This window comes from Petromyzon marinus, chromosome 14 (genome assembly GCF_048934315.1).
Source record: "Petromyzon marinus isolate PM22_M1 ecotype Great Lakes invasive population chromosome 14, UKy_Petmar_22M1.pri1.0, whole genome shotgun sequence".
Lineage (NCBI taxonomy): Eukaryota > Metazoa > Chordata > Hyperoartia > Petromyzontiformes > Petromyzontidae > Petromyzon > Petromyzon marinus.
In genome coordinates this window covers 7,015,379-7,031,316 of record NC_133680.1, presented here as the reverse complement: position 1 = coordinate 7,031,316, position 15,938 = coordinate 7,015,379, and the positions used below count along the sequence as shown (strand labels likewise).

Genomic DNA, 15,938 nt, shown 5'->3' with positions numbered 1-15,938 from the left:
TCATTGTACATTAACCCATGGGGGTAACCCTGCCTAATATACCCATTCAATCAGTTAATGCTGTTTTAACTTCGGCAAAAATCTGCATGCAATAATTGTGGCTTCATACACTGAATTATATCAAAGTTTCCATTTGACACCTGACGAAAAAGTGTCACGTTCAGTTTCTATTTTCATCGACACTCCGCAGATCCTGGGTCAAGTGAGTGCAAGCCAAAGGAGCCATGCACTGCAGATGACTACATCTTCACGCACTCTCCTTGCGATGAGGAAGGACAGGTAAAAAAAAGTAGAAAGTGCTTCAGGCCTCATGCTCTTGACAGGGCCCATTGACTGAAACATCAGCCTACTTAAATAGTCAACGAATTCTTAAAATAACACTACCTTAAAAAGAAAAATATATAAGTGGGGTGACCATTCTGGCAATGCACATTTTTCACAGCATGCAGAGAAGCCGGAAAGTTTGAGTTGCACAAAATATGTTTGTATTACAAAACAGTGTCAATAACGAATATGGCCAGGGCTTATAATTCACACCTGTGCAGCATTGCAAATTCAGTCCCTTAATAATTAGTGTCATCTAAAATAGAAGTTTTTTGGGTTGGATCTCATTGCTGTACATTAATTCCCTTTCTCCATTAGACAGGTGTTTACAAGAATCAGGTGAAAATGTTGCGAAGGGTAATACGTTTTTTGCTCAAAATACTAAATTATTCTACGTTGTTTATTATTGATTGGTAATTTTACTTTTTTTTATTCCAATAAAAAATGGACTCTCCTGTGTCATGCAGTGAGACAGTGTCTTTTGGAACTCTGTTTGAGAATAAACCAAGGAAAGTTAACATCACAGAACTACTTGTGAGATATATAAAAGTGACCTCATATCCACACGAGGGGGCACTGCACTTTCTCACGTGCTGTGTTCTAGGTATTTGTTGACATTTTATTTTTAACTGACAGATTCATTTTTTTTTGCAGCAGATTAAATAAAAAAAACATAATTTGATGGTTTTATTGTGTGGTCATTGGCGCTGGGATGTGACTATTAACTCGCTGAACTTGAAAACCCGTTTGAGTCATTGGTGACTGCCTGGATTCAGACCAAGGGCCTCAGCAGTGCTGACTCAGGGTTCTCTACCTCAACCACCTGACGACCTCAGTGTGTGCACATTGTGTTATAAGGGTTTTTACCTAACCCATATATGAGGGTACGTTGCCACACCACACGTGGAGGCTGCCGGCTTCTGGTGATTGGATGAGGTTGCACACTGGAATTTTAATACAGTGATGCACTAACTCGTGTTTCCAGATTCTAGATCTGGGTTTTCGACATATTTTCACACGTAAGGTTGAAAATACATTGGGGGTTTGAACATACTTCCCCCCCCCCCGTTTAGTTTATTCCGGTTGGTGAATGGGGGAGGCCGAAAACCAATTCAGATAGCACTCGCACTGATGTGTGTGATGACTGGGAATCGAACTCTGGTTGCCGCTTTCACAGCGCAGTTCGCAATCCACTGCACCATCGCATTCGCCGCAGTTTATGCATATTAGCGTTACCTTCCTTTCTTGCTTGCGCTTCACGATGACAAATGATGCCCCACAGCTCTTTTGCTTGCCGTTTCACTGGGTAGCAGTGATTGCACACTGAACTTTACACCTCATGCAATAAAACCGACTTGCGTGTCATTTCGAGGACGTTTGCCACACGTCCAGAACTTTAGCATTCGCAAAGAAAATAAAAAAAAAACACGTCATTAACGCTTGTGCCTACAACTCTAAAAGCGATACTGCCACGATGTAGCAGAGAATACATTGGACCACTGATTCGATCTCCCGCCGTAGGCAGTTGAAACACCACAGTCGATCGACAGGTCATGTCTGATGGGGTAAAGTGTGGGTACTCCCACCTCTTCCAAGAAGGCGTCTGGTCGGTGTGAAAGAGTTTGCTAAAATACCTTCTCTATGGGCTCGCTATAGAGCTCCGTCTAGTCACGACCCTTCCAAAGGCAAAGATCCCCCGTATAGCCTGAACAGACTGTTGGGGCAAGTGCTGTTCGCAAGCACCCATGAAGGCCGGTACGGACACGAGGGGGTGGGGTGACCAGCACCATGGCCAGCCGCCTTTGTCTCCAACGTGGCGATGTTTACACACCGCACCGGGTAATCATTTGAAGCTGAGTCAACCTAAGGGAGGCCCAGAACCTGTCCAGATAATCGTCACTGGTGTTGGCCGTGAGCGGGAATCGAACTCGGGAAGGAGCCTTCCACCACCAACGGCACAAGCCACATTTTATTTTTTTGCCATTTGTATTTTAACAGTAGTTAATTGCTCCTCTTGTTTGTGTGTGTGTGTGTCGTTTCTGTCTCAGACACAGTTGCAGTACAGCTGGGTGGAGCCGATGGTGTGCCGGGAGGATTTGGAGGGTGCGGTGAGCCTACCGCAGCCGGGCAAGAAACAGCAGTGTGCACCCTGCAACCCGGGCCACTTCAGCAGCGACGGCTCCAAGTGCCTGCCTTGTCCCCAGGGCACATTCTCCAACGGCACGACCGGTACACGCAGCACCAACAGCCACGTCTACAAGCAAAGCCATGCCTGCCCAGGCGAGCAGACGCACCCGTTTGTGGAGCCTTCCGCCCGTGGACGGGCACGTAAATTGTAGCGTGCAACGAAACATTACTTGGTTCATCGGTCATGAATAAATAAATAAATATACGGCTTTGTTATATTCTTGGTTCTTTCGGTAAAGTCACGTAGAAGGGAAACAATAAAATAGTAAAAATATAAAACAATACAATTCTCACGACGTTTCGACTGCAACGCAAGCAATCATCATCAGGTGTGAAAACCACAACAAGAAAATTTGAAGAAAAAAAAATACCTTTGCTTTGTTGTTGTTTTGCGTGTGAGAAACTATTCATTATGATTGGTGCCATTATATTGGGACATTATGCTCTCATTACATGAAGGATACACTCACTGTGCAAACGAGACATCAACAATGACAAACAATACAAACGAGGTGTCAGAGACGAGAGAAAATAATGGATTGTTGAATTGAATCATGACCCTAAATTGACAATTGATTAAATAGCTTGGTGGTGCGAAGTGAGTGGGGGTGGCGGGGAGGGCGGGCATTGTTACATGCCTAACAAACTGTGTTCTTGAATTGGGTGCCTTCTGTGTGATATAGTTTGGAGACAATTCATTCATTAAGAGGGTTCACCCACAAAGTAGCGTTGCCCTTTTTGCCGGCATACTCTGAAACATAATGCGATCCTATGTACGCATGCATGTTGAACTTCTTTGGCACTGTGTGTAGCCAACCGTACTAATCGGCGGTGTGATCCTTTCTGATGGCCTGGCACAAATATACAATTATAATTAGAGTTAGTTAATCCTCTTCATCCCCTATGGGACACGAGGGCACAATGAGTTCCCTCCGCTTCATCCTGTCCTCGGCAACGTGTTGAGCCTCGCCCCAAGAGAGGTCGATCGCTGCTGCCAGCTCTATGTTCACGGCCTTGCGTCACTTGGTTTTGGGGTCTCCAAAGGTTTCCTTTTTCCCGGGGGGGGGGTGTTCTTTTTCGGGCCATTTTTGGTACACGGTCCTGGTCCACTCGAAACAAAAATAAAACGGGAGTGTTGCCGGCGAAGAAGGCCGGTGAGTAAATGGAAGTCCTCCGCAATGCAGTGGTTCTTAACCTTTACTTTGGTTCTCAGAAAGGGCATCCGTCACCCCCAGGGGGTTGCCTGCACCCCAGATTGACAACCACCGCCGTAACATTCACCGTGCGCCGCCCTGTGGCAGAGTGCAGCCAGTGCCCCGCCGGCACGGAGCCCGTGCTGGGGCTGGAGTACAAGTGGTGGAGCAGCCTCCCGCAGGGGATCAAGTCGTCTTGCTTCAACGTCGACAACACGAACTGTGACGTGATGAAAGGTGCCCCCCCCTCCTCCTCCACACACCCCCCCCCACCCATGGCCTTGGCCCGCAAGCCAAAATGAGCGATTTGGCGGAAATCAAGAAAAAGTAACGACGCTGGAAAAAAAAACCCAAGTTGATCGTAAACAAAAAAACCTTTGCTTATGTTTAATGAGTAGGGTCTACACCTGCGCTCATATGCGCGGGGTAGCTTTTCTTGCAGGTTACTCCGGTATCCCACTGAAAAGCCAAACACTCAAATGTAATTTCGCCAAACATAGCAAAATGCGGAACCTTGGCTATAGGGCCACCCCGTGGACATGATGTTGGGTGCAGTTTACTGTTAAATGTCCTGTGCTGTATAATGTAGGTAATGCTCACCTTTGCTTTCTGTAGAGTCCTATATAAAGCTATGGGGGGGGGAAAAGCAGAATATTTGAAATCGTGAATTTAGATAGCGTCTAAATGTGACCACATTTTAAGACGCTACACAGGAACAGTGGGCATAGTTAAGGTGTGTAGAGACCGTGAGTCATAGGCTGAGGAAAAAATGGAAGGTCTTCAACAGCTAAACAAAAAACAGGAGAGAATCTGTTCTGCTTTGCTGCTGCGTGGTTAAAGATGCCGATGTTGGCCAGTCGATGTAACGTGAGTGAAGGTGGCAGTAAAAATGTCCGTCTTGTCACAGGCTGGCTGATGGCACAGGACCACATCGTCACTGGCACGGGAGCCTCGGACAATGACTACCTCATCCTCTCTCTCTCTGTGCCTGGATACAGGTAGTCCACCCATCACAGCACGGCTCTCCACGAAGCAACTTGTCATCCATAATAATTTGTATTCATCTCTTTTTGTTTCGTCATTTCCAACAACGTTATGCTGCGGCGGTTTGGCCAATGGGGGGCACTCCCTGGCTTATTCGAGGTACTACATATATATTGGCTAGCTGACAATTATTGTCACAACAGTTCTCAAATCCCTTCTGTCAAGAACGAGTATTAAGAATGCCTTCACAATTTTTTATGTCCTTAATGGTTTTGCTCTGGCATACCTCTCTCCTCTCATATCCCTCTATTCCCTTGTTTGTGGATTTCACTCTCGTGGCCTAGTAGCTGAAGCCAGGTGAAAGCCAGTATACACTTTTAAACTGTGGGAGGTCCCTACTTCTCCTTTGCTTTCACTACTTTCTGGAATTTTTCTTCTTCTTGTCATCCACGCCATTGATTCCCTCCCCATATGTAAGTCCAGACTTGAGATCAACCTCTGTCTTCTGCCATTGACCGACTTTCCCTACTGATAGTTTTCTCAGCAATGTTTCTCCTGCACCTTCCCTTCTATGTCCACGTCTTTACCCCTTTTCCCCGGTTCATGTCCCTCCACTTTGCAAAACAAACAGAGCTGTTTCTGCTTCACTCGATCATTTCATAATGAAGTGTACAATCACCATGAACGTGGCACTGTGGGAGATGGGGAAGTCTGTTCAGAGTAACACCGCTGCTCAATCTGGCCAGCTATTGTTTTGTTTTCTTATTCTTTCTTATAGTTTTCTTATTCTTTCTTATAGTTTTCTTTGCATGTTGTGTGTGTTTACTTTGTAGGGTATTTTGAGACATGTTTGCGTGTGAGATGTTTGTAAATGATCGTTAACCCATATACTTTGACCATTTGTTATTCTGCATAATTAAACATTGAGCTGCAATGCCAGCATGAAATGGCTCACTTTTGATCACACTACCAAAGCAAGATCGTTTAGCATATATGTTATTCTAATTGCAATGTGTATAATCTCTGTGTGGTCTGACTTCTGGTCTATCCGGCCTTAATCGTTTTCCTCCTCAGCTACCAGATCAAGAATGACAGCAAGTCCATTGAGGTTGCAAGGGTCACTTTTACCTTCGAGTTGGACTGTGTTTCTCAATGTGAGCTCTTCTTCATGGTGGTAAGTGTGCTACAAGCAAACAACATTAACAGTTACAATGGAAAATTTCGATGGGATATTTACAATTACAAATTGGTTTGCTCTCTCGTACAAATACTAATTGTACTCTTTATTTGTCTCAAGAAAGGTTCACTGAGTCGCATGCATTGGGTTATTTGGTCAAATCCACAACAAAAATATTTGGCACTTGCGAGGATTCCATAATGAGGGGATAACATCGAGCACAGACAGATTCACTCCATTGTTATAAAATCATCTTTTGGATAACTCACAATTCAATGTCTGACAAAAAAATCTACGGCTTCAAAATATAATATTTGGGAGAGTCATTTTGCTTCTCAGCCAGTTAATTTGCCTCCTTAAATAAAACGTGTGATCGCTGAACAGCCGTTCCCTTAGCTGGTGTGTGTGTGTGCGTGTTCGGGATCATTGCAGGACACCAACAGGAAGGCCACCAGGGTGAAGAACTCATGGCAGGGCAAGCAGGACAAGCAGGTGTACACGTACATAGTGCCGGAAAATTTCACCACCACCTTCACGTGGGCCTTCCAGAGAAGTTCAAACCCCAAGGCGGTGAGCCTCGTGTACCCCCCCCCGCCCCACTAATTGTTTGTGCGAGTGTCAATCACGTGCGATGGATTCCCTATGAGATCGTGGCTGCAGCGCTCTCGGCCACGCTGTTGCCTTTCCCCCGACGACGTTTGTCTTGCTTTTCGTCAGCTGCTTGAGCTGAAACCCCCTTTTTTGGGCACAGATGCATGAACAGCAAGAGAAGGTCCGGAGGGAGATTTGAACGCGCCAAGCTTTTGTGTTCCATCGTCAAAGAAAAGAAAGTTAATTTTGGCACCAAAATAACTGTACAATGAGAATTGAGAGTGTTGGAAACTTGTGCAAGTAATTATTTTGGTATTAGATATCAAGGGTCCATAAAATGTTTTTACTTTTTCTAGATTAAGCATGCAAGATTATTTAAGGAGCTAAACATATTCTTTAGTGACTTTTCCTTCAATCGTGTGTCCACGTATTAATAGTAGTAATATTTCTGAAAGGCAATATTGGCTTCATGATGATCTAATTACCTAATAGTTATATTTTTGACGACATCTCACCACAACAAACAAGTGTCACATGAGAGCCACAGTATACAATAGAGGCTCATCAGTCTTAAAAGTGTAATTTATGTACCAACATCTTGCACTATAACAATAGCTGTGTGATGATTAAAAAATATTGTAATTCAGCTATCTGTCAATAACCATCGCTCATGAGAAATCACAACCAACTGATCACTCCATTAAACATTGTTCCCACTCTCCAGTTCAGGTCATGCCCTCTCAAATAAAAATTGCATTTTAGAAAGGGGAAGTAATTTTCTCTGTGGATATTGGGTGGATTTCTGTGTTGTCCTGAATGTACTGGTAATATTGTGTGCCACTAATGTTGTGTGCCAGTAATTTTCTTTTGCCGGTAATATTGTGTGCCAGTAACATTTCATGCGGGTAATATTCTGTACCGGTAATATCGTGCACCATTAACATTCTGTGCCAGTAATATCCTGTGCCAGTAATAACGTGTCCCAGTAACATTCTGTGCCGGTAATTTTCTGTGCCGGTAATATCGTGTGCCAGTAACATCCCATGCCGGTAATATTCTATCCCGGTAATATTGTGTGCCACTAACATTCTGTGCCGGTAATATTGTGTGCCAGTAACATTTCGTGCCAGTAATATCCTGTGCCAGTAATATCGTGCGCCATTAACGTTCTGTGCCAGTAATATCCTGTGTCGGTAATATCGTGTGCCAGTTACATCCCGTGCCGGTAATATTCTATCCCGGTAATATTGTGTGCCAGTAACATTCTATCCCGGTAATATTGTGTGCCAGTAACATTATGTGCTCGTAATATTCTGTGCCGGTAATATTGTGTGCCGGTAATATCATGTGCCAGTATCATTATGTGCTGGTAATATGCTATACTGGTAATATTGTGTGCCAGTAACATTCTGTGCTGGTAATATTCTAGACCGGTAATATTGTGTGCCAGTAACATTTCGTGCCAGTAATATCCTGTGCCAGTAATATCGTGCGCCATTAACGTTCTGTGCCAGTAATATCCTGTGTCGGTAATATCGTGTGCCAGTTACATCCCGTGCCGGTAATATTCTATCCCGGTAATATTGTGTGCCAGTAACATTCTATCCCGGTAATATTGTGTGCCAGTAACATTATGTGCTCGTAATATTCTGTGCCGGTAATATTGTGTGCCGGTAATATCATGTGCCAGTATCATTATGTGCTGGTAATATGCTATACTGGTAATATTGTGTGCCAGTAACATTCTGTGCTGGTAATATTCTAGACCGGTAATATTGTGTGCCGGTAATATTGACGTTTTGCTTAAATTTTGATTTAAAGCTTTCGTGACTGCAGGGATTCATATTCTTGGTTCTTTCGGTAAAGTCACGTAGAAGGGAAACAATGAAATAATAATGTTTATATATATTTTAAACCTTACCAATTTTTTTAAAAATAAATAAACCGTTTAAAAATAAATAAATGCGAACCGCCACTTCTTTCAAATGTTTCTTGCCGTTGGTTTTTCACACCTGATGATGACCGTTTGTGTTATGGTCGAAACGTCGTGAGAATTTTTATTGTTTTACATGTATTTTATTATTTTATTGTTTCCCTTCAACGTGACTTTAGCGAAAGAGCTAAGAATATGAATTATTGTATTGTTTCCCTTCTACGCGACTCTACCGAAAGAACCAAGAATGTGCTGCTTAGAGTTACGCCGTATCCTTTTTACTCGTGTCCAGGGCCGCGAGTTCGTCACCGACGTCGCCAAGATCTACGCCATCAACGTGACCAATGCGCTGAACAGCGTCTCGTCGCACTGCCGGCCGTGCGCGCAGGGCAGCGGCTCCGGCGACGCCGACTGCGTGCCGTGCCCCGCCGGCTTCTACATCACCGAGGACTCCTCGCGCGCCTGCGTCGAGTGCCCCGACAACACCGTGGTGGCCGATCGCCACGCGCTTGGCCGCGACTCCTGCGAGCCCTGCGGCCCCGCGGCCAGGAGCAACCCGGTGGGTGGGCCACCGCCGCCAGTGACGCCACACGCTTGCAGCAACGGCGTGGCAGGCGGCCGCGGCTACGCAAGTGGTGCCATGAGTGGGGGACGGTTCATCCATTCAAAGGACGTATTCAAACTGTAAATGTTGTGGATTCACTCTTCACCACACCGGTGGGCTAAAGTAGTGAACTAATTGTCTTTTGTCAACGTGACACTTTATTTTGCTGATTGGCCGTGTCGGGTGGTGGAGGGTTTCGACACATTTATAAATAACGCGATCTAACCCAAAAACCTTTATTATGAATAATATTGGTCGCGAAAGCCTACGTGTTATATTGAAAACTATAACGTTGCATGACAGACATTTGATCAAGCCCAATGCCATGTATCTATGTGTGTTGAACTTCTTTCGCACCATACGTAGTCAACCAAGCTAATCGCAGGTGCGCGGGGGGAAGGACAACAAACTAGACACTAAACTAATGCCATGCTCCGCGCGTTAGCAAGAATCATCTCTGACGCACGAGTCGGCGATAACATCACTGGGCTGAAATCAACAAATTGCAATGATGTAAGTAATCGGTTGGAAACGCGTGCTGCTGGCAACGTTAGTGTGCACGATGACCGTGGCGATATGACAGCGAGAGAGAGATAGACCACTGGGCCGGGCGACACGGTCGCGTGGGGGGTCGCGTGGGGGGTCGCGAGCGCCCGCGGGGTCAGCCCGTCGGCGTCTTCTCTCCCCGCTGCGCCTGCTGGGCCGGCGGAATGAGGACGGCTCCATGATCCATACAGCAGTCACGCGCGTGTGAACGTAATGGGGGCAGTGCAGCCATCCTGTCCGCCGTTGATGGGGAGAAGATGCTCCAGGGCTGTGTTTGAGGCACGGGTTTTATATGTTGCATATAAATGTAGAAATAAAGACGGTCACTGGATCGCGCGCTGCAGATGCGCTTCTGCGGCTGTCTGGAATGCTCTTCCTCCCTATATTAGGAAGCCACTGCAGCTACGTGCTTTTTAAAATCTAGATTGAAAACGAATTTCCCCCAAACTGTTTTTTTGTGTTTAGTTTGCTGTCGTTCCCCTGTACCTCCCATTAGCGCAGTTAACTGCGTAAGATCTAAAATAAGTTCAACATACATACATACATCGTCAGCCTTTTGTAAATCCACTGCTGCACAAAGGCCTCACTACGTCTTGTAGGTCATATGCGTTTGACTATTGAACAATGCTGATCGGTGCATGTTGGTTACTGTGGGGGAGCACAGGACTGGTTAAGACATCACTCACCACTGGTGTGGCCACTTGTATTGTGGCCGAAACGTTGTGAGAATTTTATTGTGTTATTTTATTTTATTAATTTATTATTTTATTCTCATTCTACGTGACTTTACCGTAAGAACCAAAGAAGATTAATCCTTGCAGTCACGAAAGCTTTAAATCGAAATTTGGTTCTGTGATGCCATCTTTTAGGCTGTTCCCCGACACGGTCATGTAATTCCAGCTGCGAGAGTTTTGACTGGAAACTTAATTATCTCACGATACGACACCGATAGCACAATTGGAACATCATAAAAAAAAACAAGTCAATCTATTTTAAATATGCTTAGTCATACTATGCTTTTATTTTAAAGTACGAACTGTAGGTACAAATTAACAAAACTTTCAAATCTCATCCCATGAAAAGATTTAACTTCAGGCCCTGATTAGTCCCTCGCAGCACAAATCCTGATGCCCGGACTGTCACAAGGTAGCAATTGAATTGTCTATCCTTTTTTTGTATTATTATCAGAGCCACTCAGCATGCTACAGTGACTGCACGTTCACATACGAAACTGAGAGCGGTGTGCTCGAGTTCAACTACAGCGGTCTGAATGGTACCACGAGCAAGGTGACTGGGCCCAGCTTCACGGCCAAAGGGACGATGTACAACCTGGTCTACAACATCAGCCTCTGCGGCAATGAGGTAAACACCACCACAGTGCCTCTCATAGACACTGAATTCCCATATGATTTTTTAAAAAGAATACTACTGAATAAGGTATTTTTCAGTTGTGCTGTACAGCGATCTGATGCGTGTTCTATTTGTACAACGTGTCGTTTCGCACGATGCCTGACATGCTTGGAGCTTCTTCAGCAACTGAAGTCAGCTCCAGAATTCACTTTCAGGACGTGGATCGAAACGTTGGACATTATTTCGAACAACATGACGTACGACCCGGAAACACATCGCCGAGCCGTTTTAAAGGAAGAGGAAACCAAAAACCAAACAGCTGCCATCTTGTATGCACAAACCAATGTTGTTTGACGTGAGCTCGATGATTAGCTAACGGGAAAATGGATGGTTAGGTTATGAGAAAGCACGCCACTTGGCATGTTAGTGGCCCTACTCCTATTGGATGCAACGTCAGGGCAGTGATATAAGAGGAGTGCGATGATAGAGTAGGAGGTGTGGCCCTGCAATTTCGTGATCGTGCCACTGCTGGTGGTAGGGCCTCCATTAGAGGAAGCTCGAGAGCTCCTCTCGAGGGTATTTTGGCCTACTCTTTCACATCTTGAGAGAGGTGGCAGAAACCCACACTTTACCGCACCACACGCAATTTACCGATGGACTAACTGTGTGGTGTACTCATTGTATTGCTGGGTGGACAGAGGCCGAAGAGAGGAGGTTTAATTTAAAATTTCACTTCGCACATGTTTTGGACAGCCTAGGACACTGAACCTTGTTGCATATTGACAATAATTGTTTATTTTTGGGTTGCATCTTACTTAACTCGTGTAGCGCAGTGTTGTATCAAGTGGTGAGAAACAAGCTTTCTCACTAAGCTAGACGCTCATATGAGTGAGCTCTTGGCCGCACGAGACTCGTGCCCCACTGGCTCGGCAAAATGCGGGGCCCTCGCGTTACCAGTGCTTCTTTTCCAGTGACTCTTAGCCGAGCCGGAGGAAACAAAACGTGATACACTGGCCTCACAAAATATCTGAATACGGCCTGGGGCCAAAGCAGGGCCAGCGACGCGGTTAACGATGCAGTCATCGCGCGTGACATCAGTCGGTGCAATTCAAACGTAAGCTCCGCTGCGTCATCTTTATGCAGCTCGACTCGTTCGGTCGCGCGTGATAGCACCAACACCGCCCAGCTGCTGCAGTGGAAAAAAACAACGTGGCGCCGCCTGAGCCGCCCCAGGGGGCTGGCATGGCACAGCCGCTCCGGTGCGGCTCTGTTGTAACGGTGGAGGCTTCGACGAACGCCTTGAGGTTTTTGGGGGCCACTCGCTGAGCGTTCGCTGTGCCGTGCCTCCCAAGGGCGCGATGAAGGCGCAGTGCGTGGACAACGTGACGAGCGCCCAGCTATCGCAGAAGGACCAGAGTCAGAGGACGCAGATGGAGGCGTTCGTGTGCCGGTCGACCATCATCACGTCGGAGGCACGCGGCATCGGGGCTACGGTTTCCTCGCAGATACTCAACCTGGCCGACCGCTTCTTAGGTACGCGTGCGCACACGCTCAGCATAGGTACGCTCAACACATCCATCTTCACCACTATTTCACAGTTGTTTAAAAGTGAAACGGGTATGCTAGTTGCGCATGTAATGGCCCTTTTGTTGATCCACTGTTGGACGAGGGCCGGGCCATTTCCTACAGGTCGTGGGAGTTATTCGACCATACTTTACCTTGGTGGTCAGTGAAGGTTGGTGAAAGCGGGGAGCATATATGTGGAAGCATAGAAGTACATATATTTTGTTGCACTGTCTGCCACTATCTACCCTGTAGCCTCACAGCAGCCTATTCTGCCTGTGTCATGCATTTAATGAGATCAGGCACATTCAGTGTGATATGGTCACACACATGTGTGGGACTTTTATTACAATGAAATGGCAATTGGTAATGTTTTTGTTCTTTGACACCTGTTTTGAGGACTAAAACACTGGTTAAGGTTTTTTAGTGATATCTTCTGAATATTGTATTTAAAACACAATAAAAGTCACCCTGCAATTTAAACCTCTACATCATTGTATGGTTTTCTGCTAAACTGAGCTTTAGAGTGGTGTTCATCTCCTTTAGTTCTGAGCCGGTGGTAGAAATTCTGCATTCTTACTGTGGGACCAATTCTGTCCTTAGGAGATTTCCCCACAAAATAGTTCCTATTTTATTAGCCGCAGAGGGTTAATAGGATCAGTTAACCATTGGTCAAGATATGAACTCGCAACTATGAGGATGCGATTTTTCCCAACGTAACCCAGGCAGATCACTTGGTTTTCAATAATTTTATGGCCAAGTAAAGCTTCCGGATGAAAAATATCAATACTTGCTACTGGGACTACGTATTTTATGACAATAATTATGATAATACGAATACCACTGTTTTGAACACAATTGTAAGTATATCCATCATGGAGATGGAGTAATGATATCAGCTTGTGTGCAGATAGCTTGATGGATTATTGTCACAGTGAGATATGGCAATGACTGCTCCCTGCCCCCACCCCTCAGCTCCAACCAGACCTACCACAACCCCGATCACGGGGTTGTGGTAGGTCTGGTTGGTGGCACATTAGGAATGGACCACTCTTTTAATTATTTCCTCGTGCAGCAATGGAGCAAAGTGTGGTTTTGTGAAGGTCCTTATGTGCTGTGCAGTACATCAAAGACAAAGATCCCCCGTATAGCCGTAACAGACTGTAGGGGCAAGTGCTGTTAGCGAGCACCTATGAAGGCCGGAACGGTACACGAGGGGGTGGATGGCCAGCACCGCGCCCGACCGCCTTTGTCTCCCTAGTGGCGATATTTACACACCGCACCAGGTACTCATTTGAGGCTGAGTCGACCTAGGGGAGGCCCGGGACCGGTTCAGATAATCGTCACTTGTGTTGGCCGTGAGCGGGAATCGAACCCGGGTCGCCAGGTTCATAGCGCAGCGCGCTAACCGCTACACTACCGCTCCCCACAATCAATGCACGTTTACACCAGCATGCGATACTGAGTCGGGCCTGTAGGTGGCTGGCAGGGTTATTGAGTAACCTAACCTGTACACCAGTCACGTGGTTAATGGCGACTCGGTTGGAAACTGCTGTGTGTGACCCACGTGCTGTTGCATTTTGATAGTTATAGAAATGTTCTAGTGTTTAAGCTTGGCTTTGAATTGGTAGTTTGTGATATCTTCAATAGGTGGGGGTTTAGCACTGTACACTGCAAAGGATGATGTACTGTAGTTGATACTGATAATTATCTAACCTTAATACTGTTTATTTTATAACCATGCCCATGCACCCAGAGTATGACTACTTGCAATATATATTATACTACTATAATGAGCCAAGAATGTGTGGCCCGCACGTGACGTCACTCCACATGAGGCCCACCCTCAATATTCACACGCAGAGCAAGGTCGAGCTGAATTAAATAATGTATTACTCAAAGTCGCTTCAAATATGACGTTTCTTTACAGAAAGTGACGGTAAAAATAAATCTAAGCAGCACAGTGCTACATCCGTGCGTGACGTCACTGCATGCGTGGAAATTTACACGAACGCACAAGAAAGCCGTGCACTCCACATGCCGCACCCCTCGTTAATAATCATGAGCGGGTGACGTCACGCCACATGCCGCACCCCTCATTAATAATCATGAGCGGGTGACGTCACGCCACATTCCGCACCCCTCCACAATAACCATTAACGGGTGACGTCACTCCACATGGGGCAACCCCCCCCCTCCTCAATAATCATGAGCTGAGCAATTTTGATATTGAATATTTCAGATTTACTGCAATATACACCCGTCCTTGGACGAGCAAAAAAGCTAGTGCTATTAAGAATAAAACACATGTACAGTAGTAAGTTGTACAAAGGTGACAAGTACACTACGTATACAGTACATATAATGGGTGTAACATCAATATAGTGAATGGTATCGATAGACATAGAGCTTAGGATTAAAGTAATAATCGAATAGTTAAGTGTAAAGGTTATGATTAAAGACAAAGATGGTTTATCAGTAGTGGAATTGGGTTTAAGGGAAACTGTTATTGAGTAACCTGGCTTGGACACCAGTCTCGTGGTTAATAGCGACTCGATTGAAAACGGCTGTGTGACATACATGCATTTTAAAGATTACCACAATAAATGTGTTTGTCCTCGATTTGGAGCACCTGCCCACGTCACAATACCACTATCACTACCCCTATCACTACCCCAACCCCTATCACTACCCCGATCACTACCACTACCCCAACTCCTATCACTATCCGTATCACTATCACTACCAATATCACTATCACTACCCCAACTATCACTATCCGTATCACTACCAATATCACTACCACTATCACTACCCCACCCCTCCTACTTAACCTCTCCCACCTGTTCACCATAACAACACCACCACTTTTAATAACCCCGCCCTTTATCTCAACCACAATCATCTCATGTACAATTGCTGGAAAGAGTCTTTGGAATAGGTCACGATGTCAATCTGTGTAAGATAAGATACGGTGGCTGCTGATAGTTGTTTTGAAACCTGACGGTGTAATCCAAGTCTTGTATCCATCTTTTTATTGTCCTGCAGGGGCAAGAACACAGAATACACTTGACGGAATAAATGTGCCTCTGGAGTTGTTTCCCCCAAGTGACTACCCCTCCATCCCCGACATCATACATTACTACAGGTGACAGACACTTGGATTCTGTTCCCTCTGCTGTGTCTCATGGCTATACTGATGGGTGCATTGGGTTCGATGGCATTAATGTTTGAAAAAAAAAGTTGTTTTGTTTAACCAGGTGGATAGTCCATCTCGAGACCAGGATAGTTGAATTTGCGAGAGTGACCCGGGTCACCAGGCTGACAAGCGAGAAACAAAAAAAACAACAGAGGCGGTCTGCCGGCATGGAGGCTGCGACGCTTCAAGGGCGCGATGTAGTTTTTGCAAGGGAAATTTTGCAAAGCCGAGGGTCTGCGTGTTTCTCTTTAAGCCCTAATTAGAAGTGCGGCCCTACGAGACAGATT

General features: G+C 45.6%; 1 protein-coding gene across 1 annotated transcript in view; it reads left to right on the top strand.

Moving 5' to 3' along the window:
* Positions 1 to 15,938, top strand: part of LOC116942371 (endosome/lysosome-associated apoptosis and autophagy regulator family member 2-like) — a 43,988-nt gene that overhangs the window by 18,763 nt on the left and 9,287 nt on the right. The window contains exons 8-17 of the mRNA XM_032954181.2: positions 191 to 279; positions 2,373 to 2,553; positions 3,813 to 3,941; positions 4,612 to 4,702; positions 5,763 to 5,862; positions 6,298 to 6,435; positions 8,682 to 8,948; positions 10,728 to 10,901; positions 12,242 to 12,422; positions 15,501 to 15,600. Of these exons, the coding sequence (XP_032810072.2) occupies positions 191 to 279; positions 2,373 to 2,553; positions 3,813 to 3,941; positions 4,612 to 4,702; positions 5,763 to 5,862; positions 6,298 to 6,435; positions 8,682 to 8,948; positions 10,728 to 10,901; positions 12,242 to 12,422; positions 15,501 to 15,600 (1,450 nt within the window). The remainder of the gene's footprint in view (positions 1 to 190; positions 280 to 2,372; positions 2,554 to 3,812; positions 3,942 to 4,611; positions 4,703 to 5,762; positions 5,863 to 6,297; positions 6,436 to 8,681; positions 8,949 to 10,727; positions 10,902 to 12,241; positions 12,423 to 15,500; positions 15,601 to 15,938) is intronic.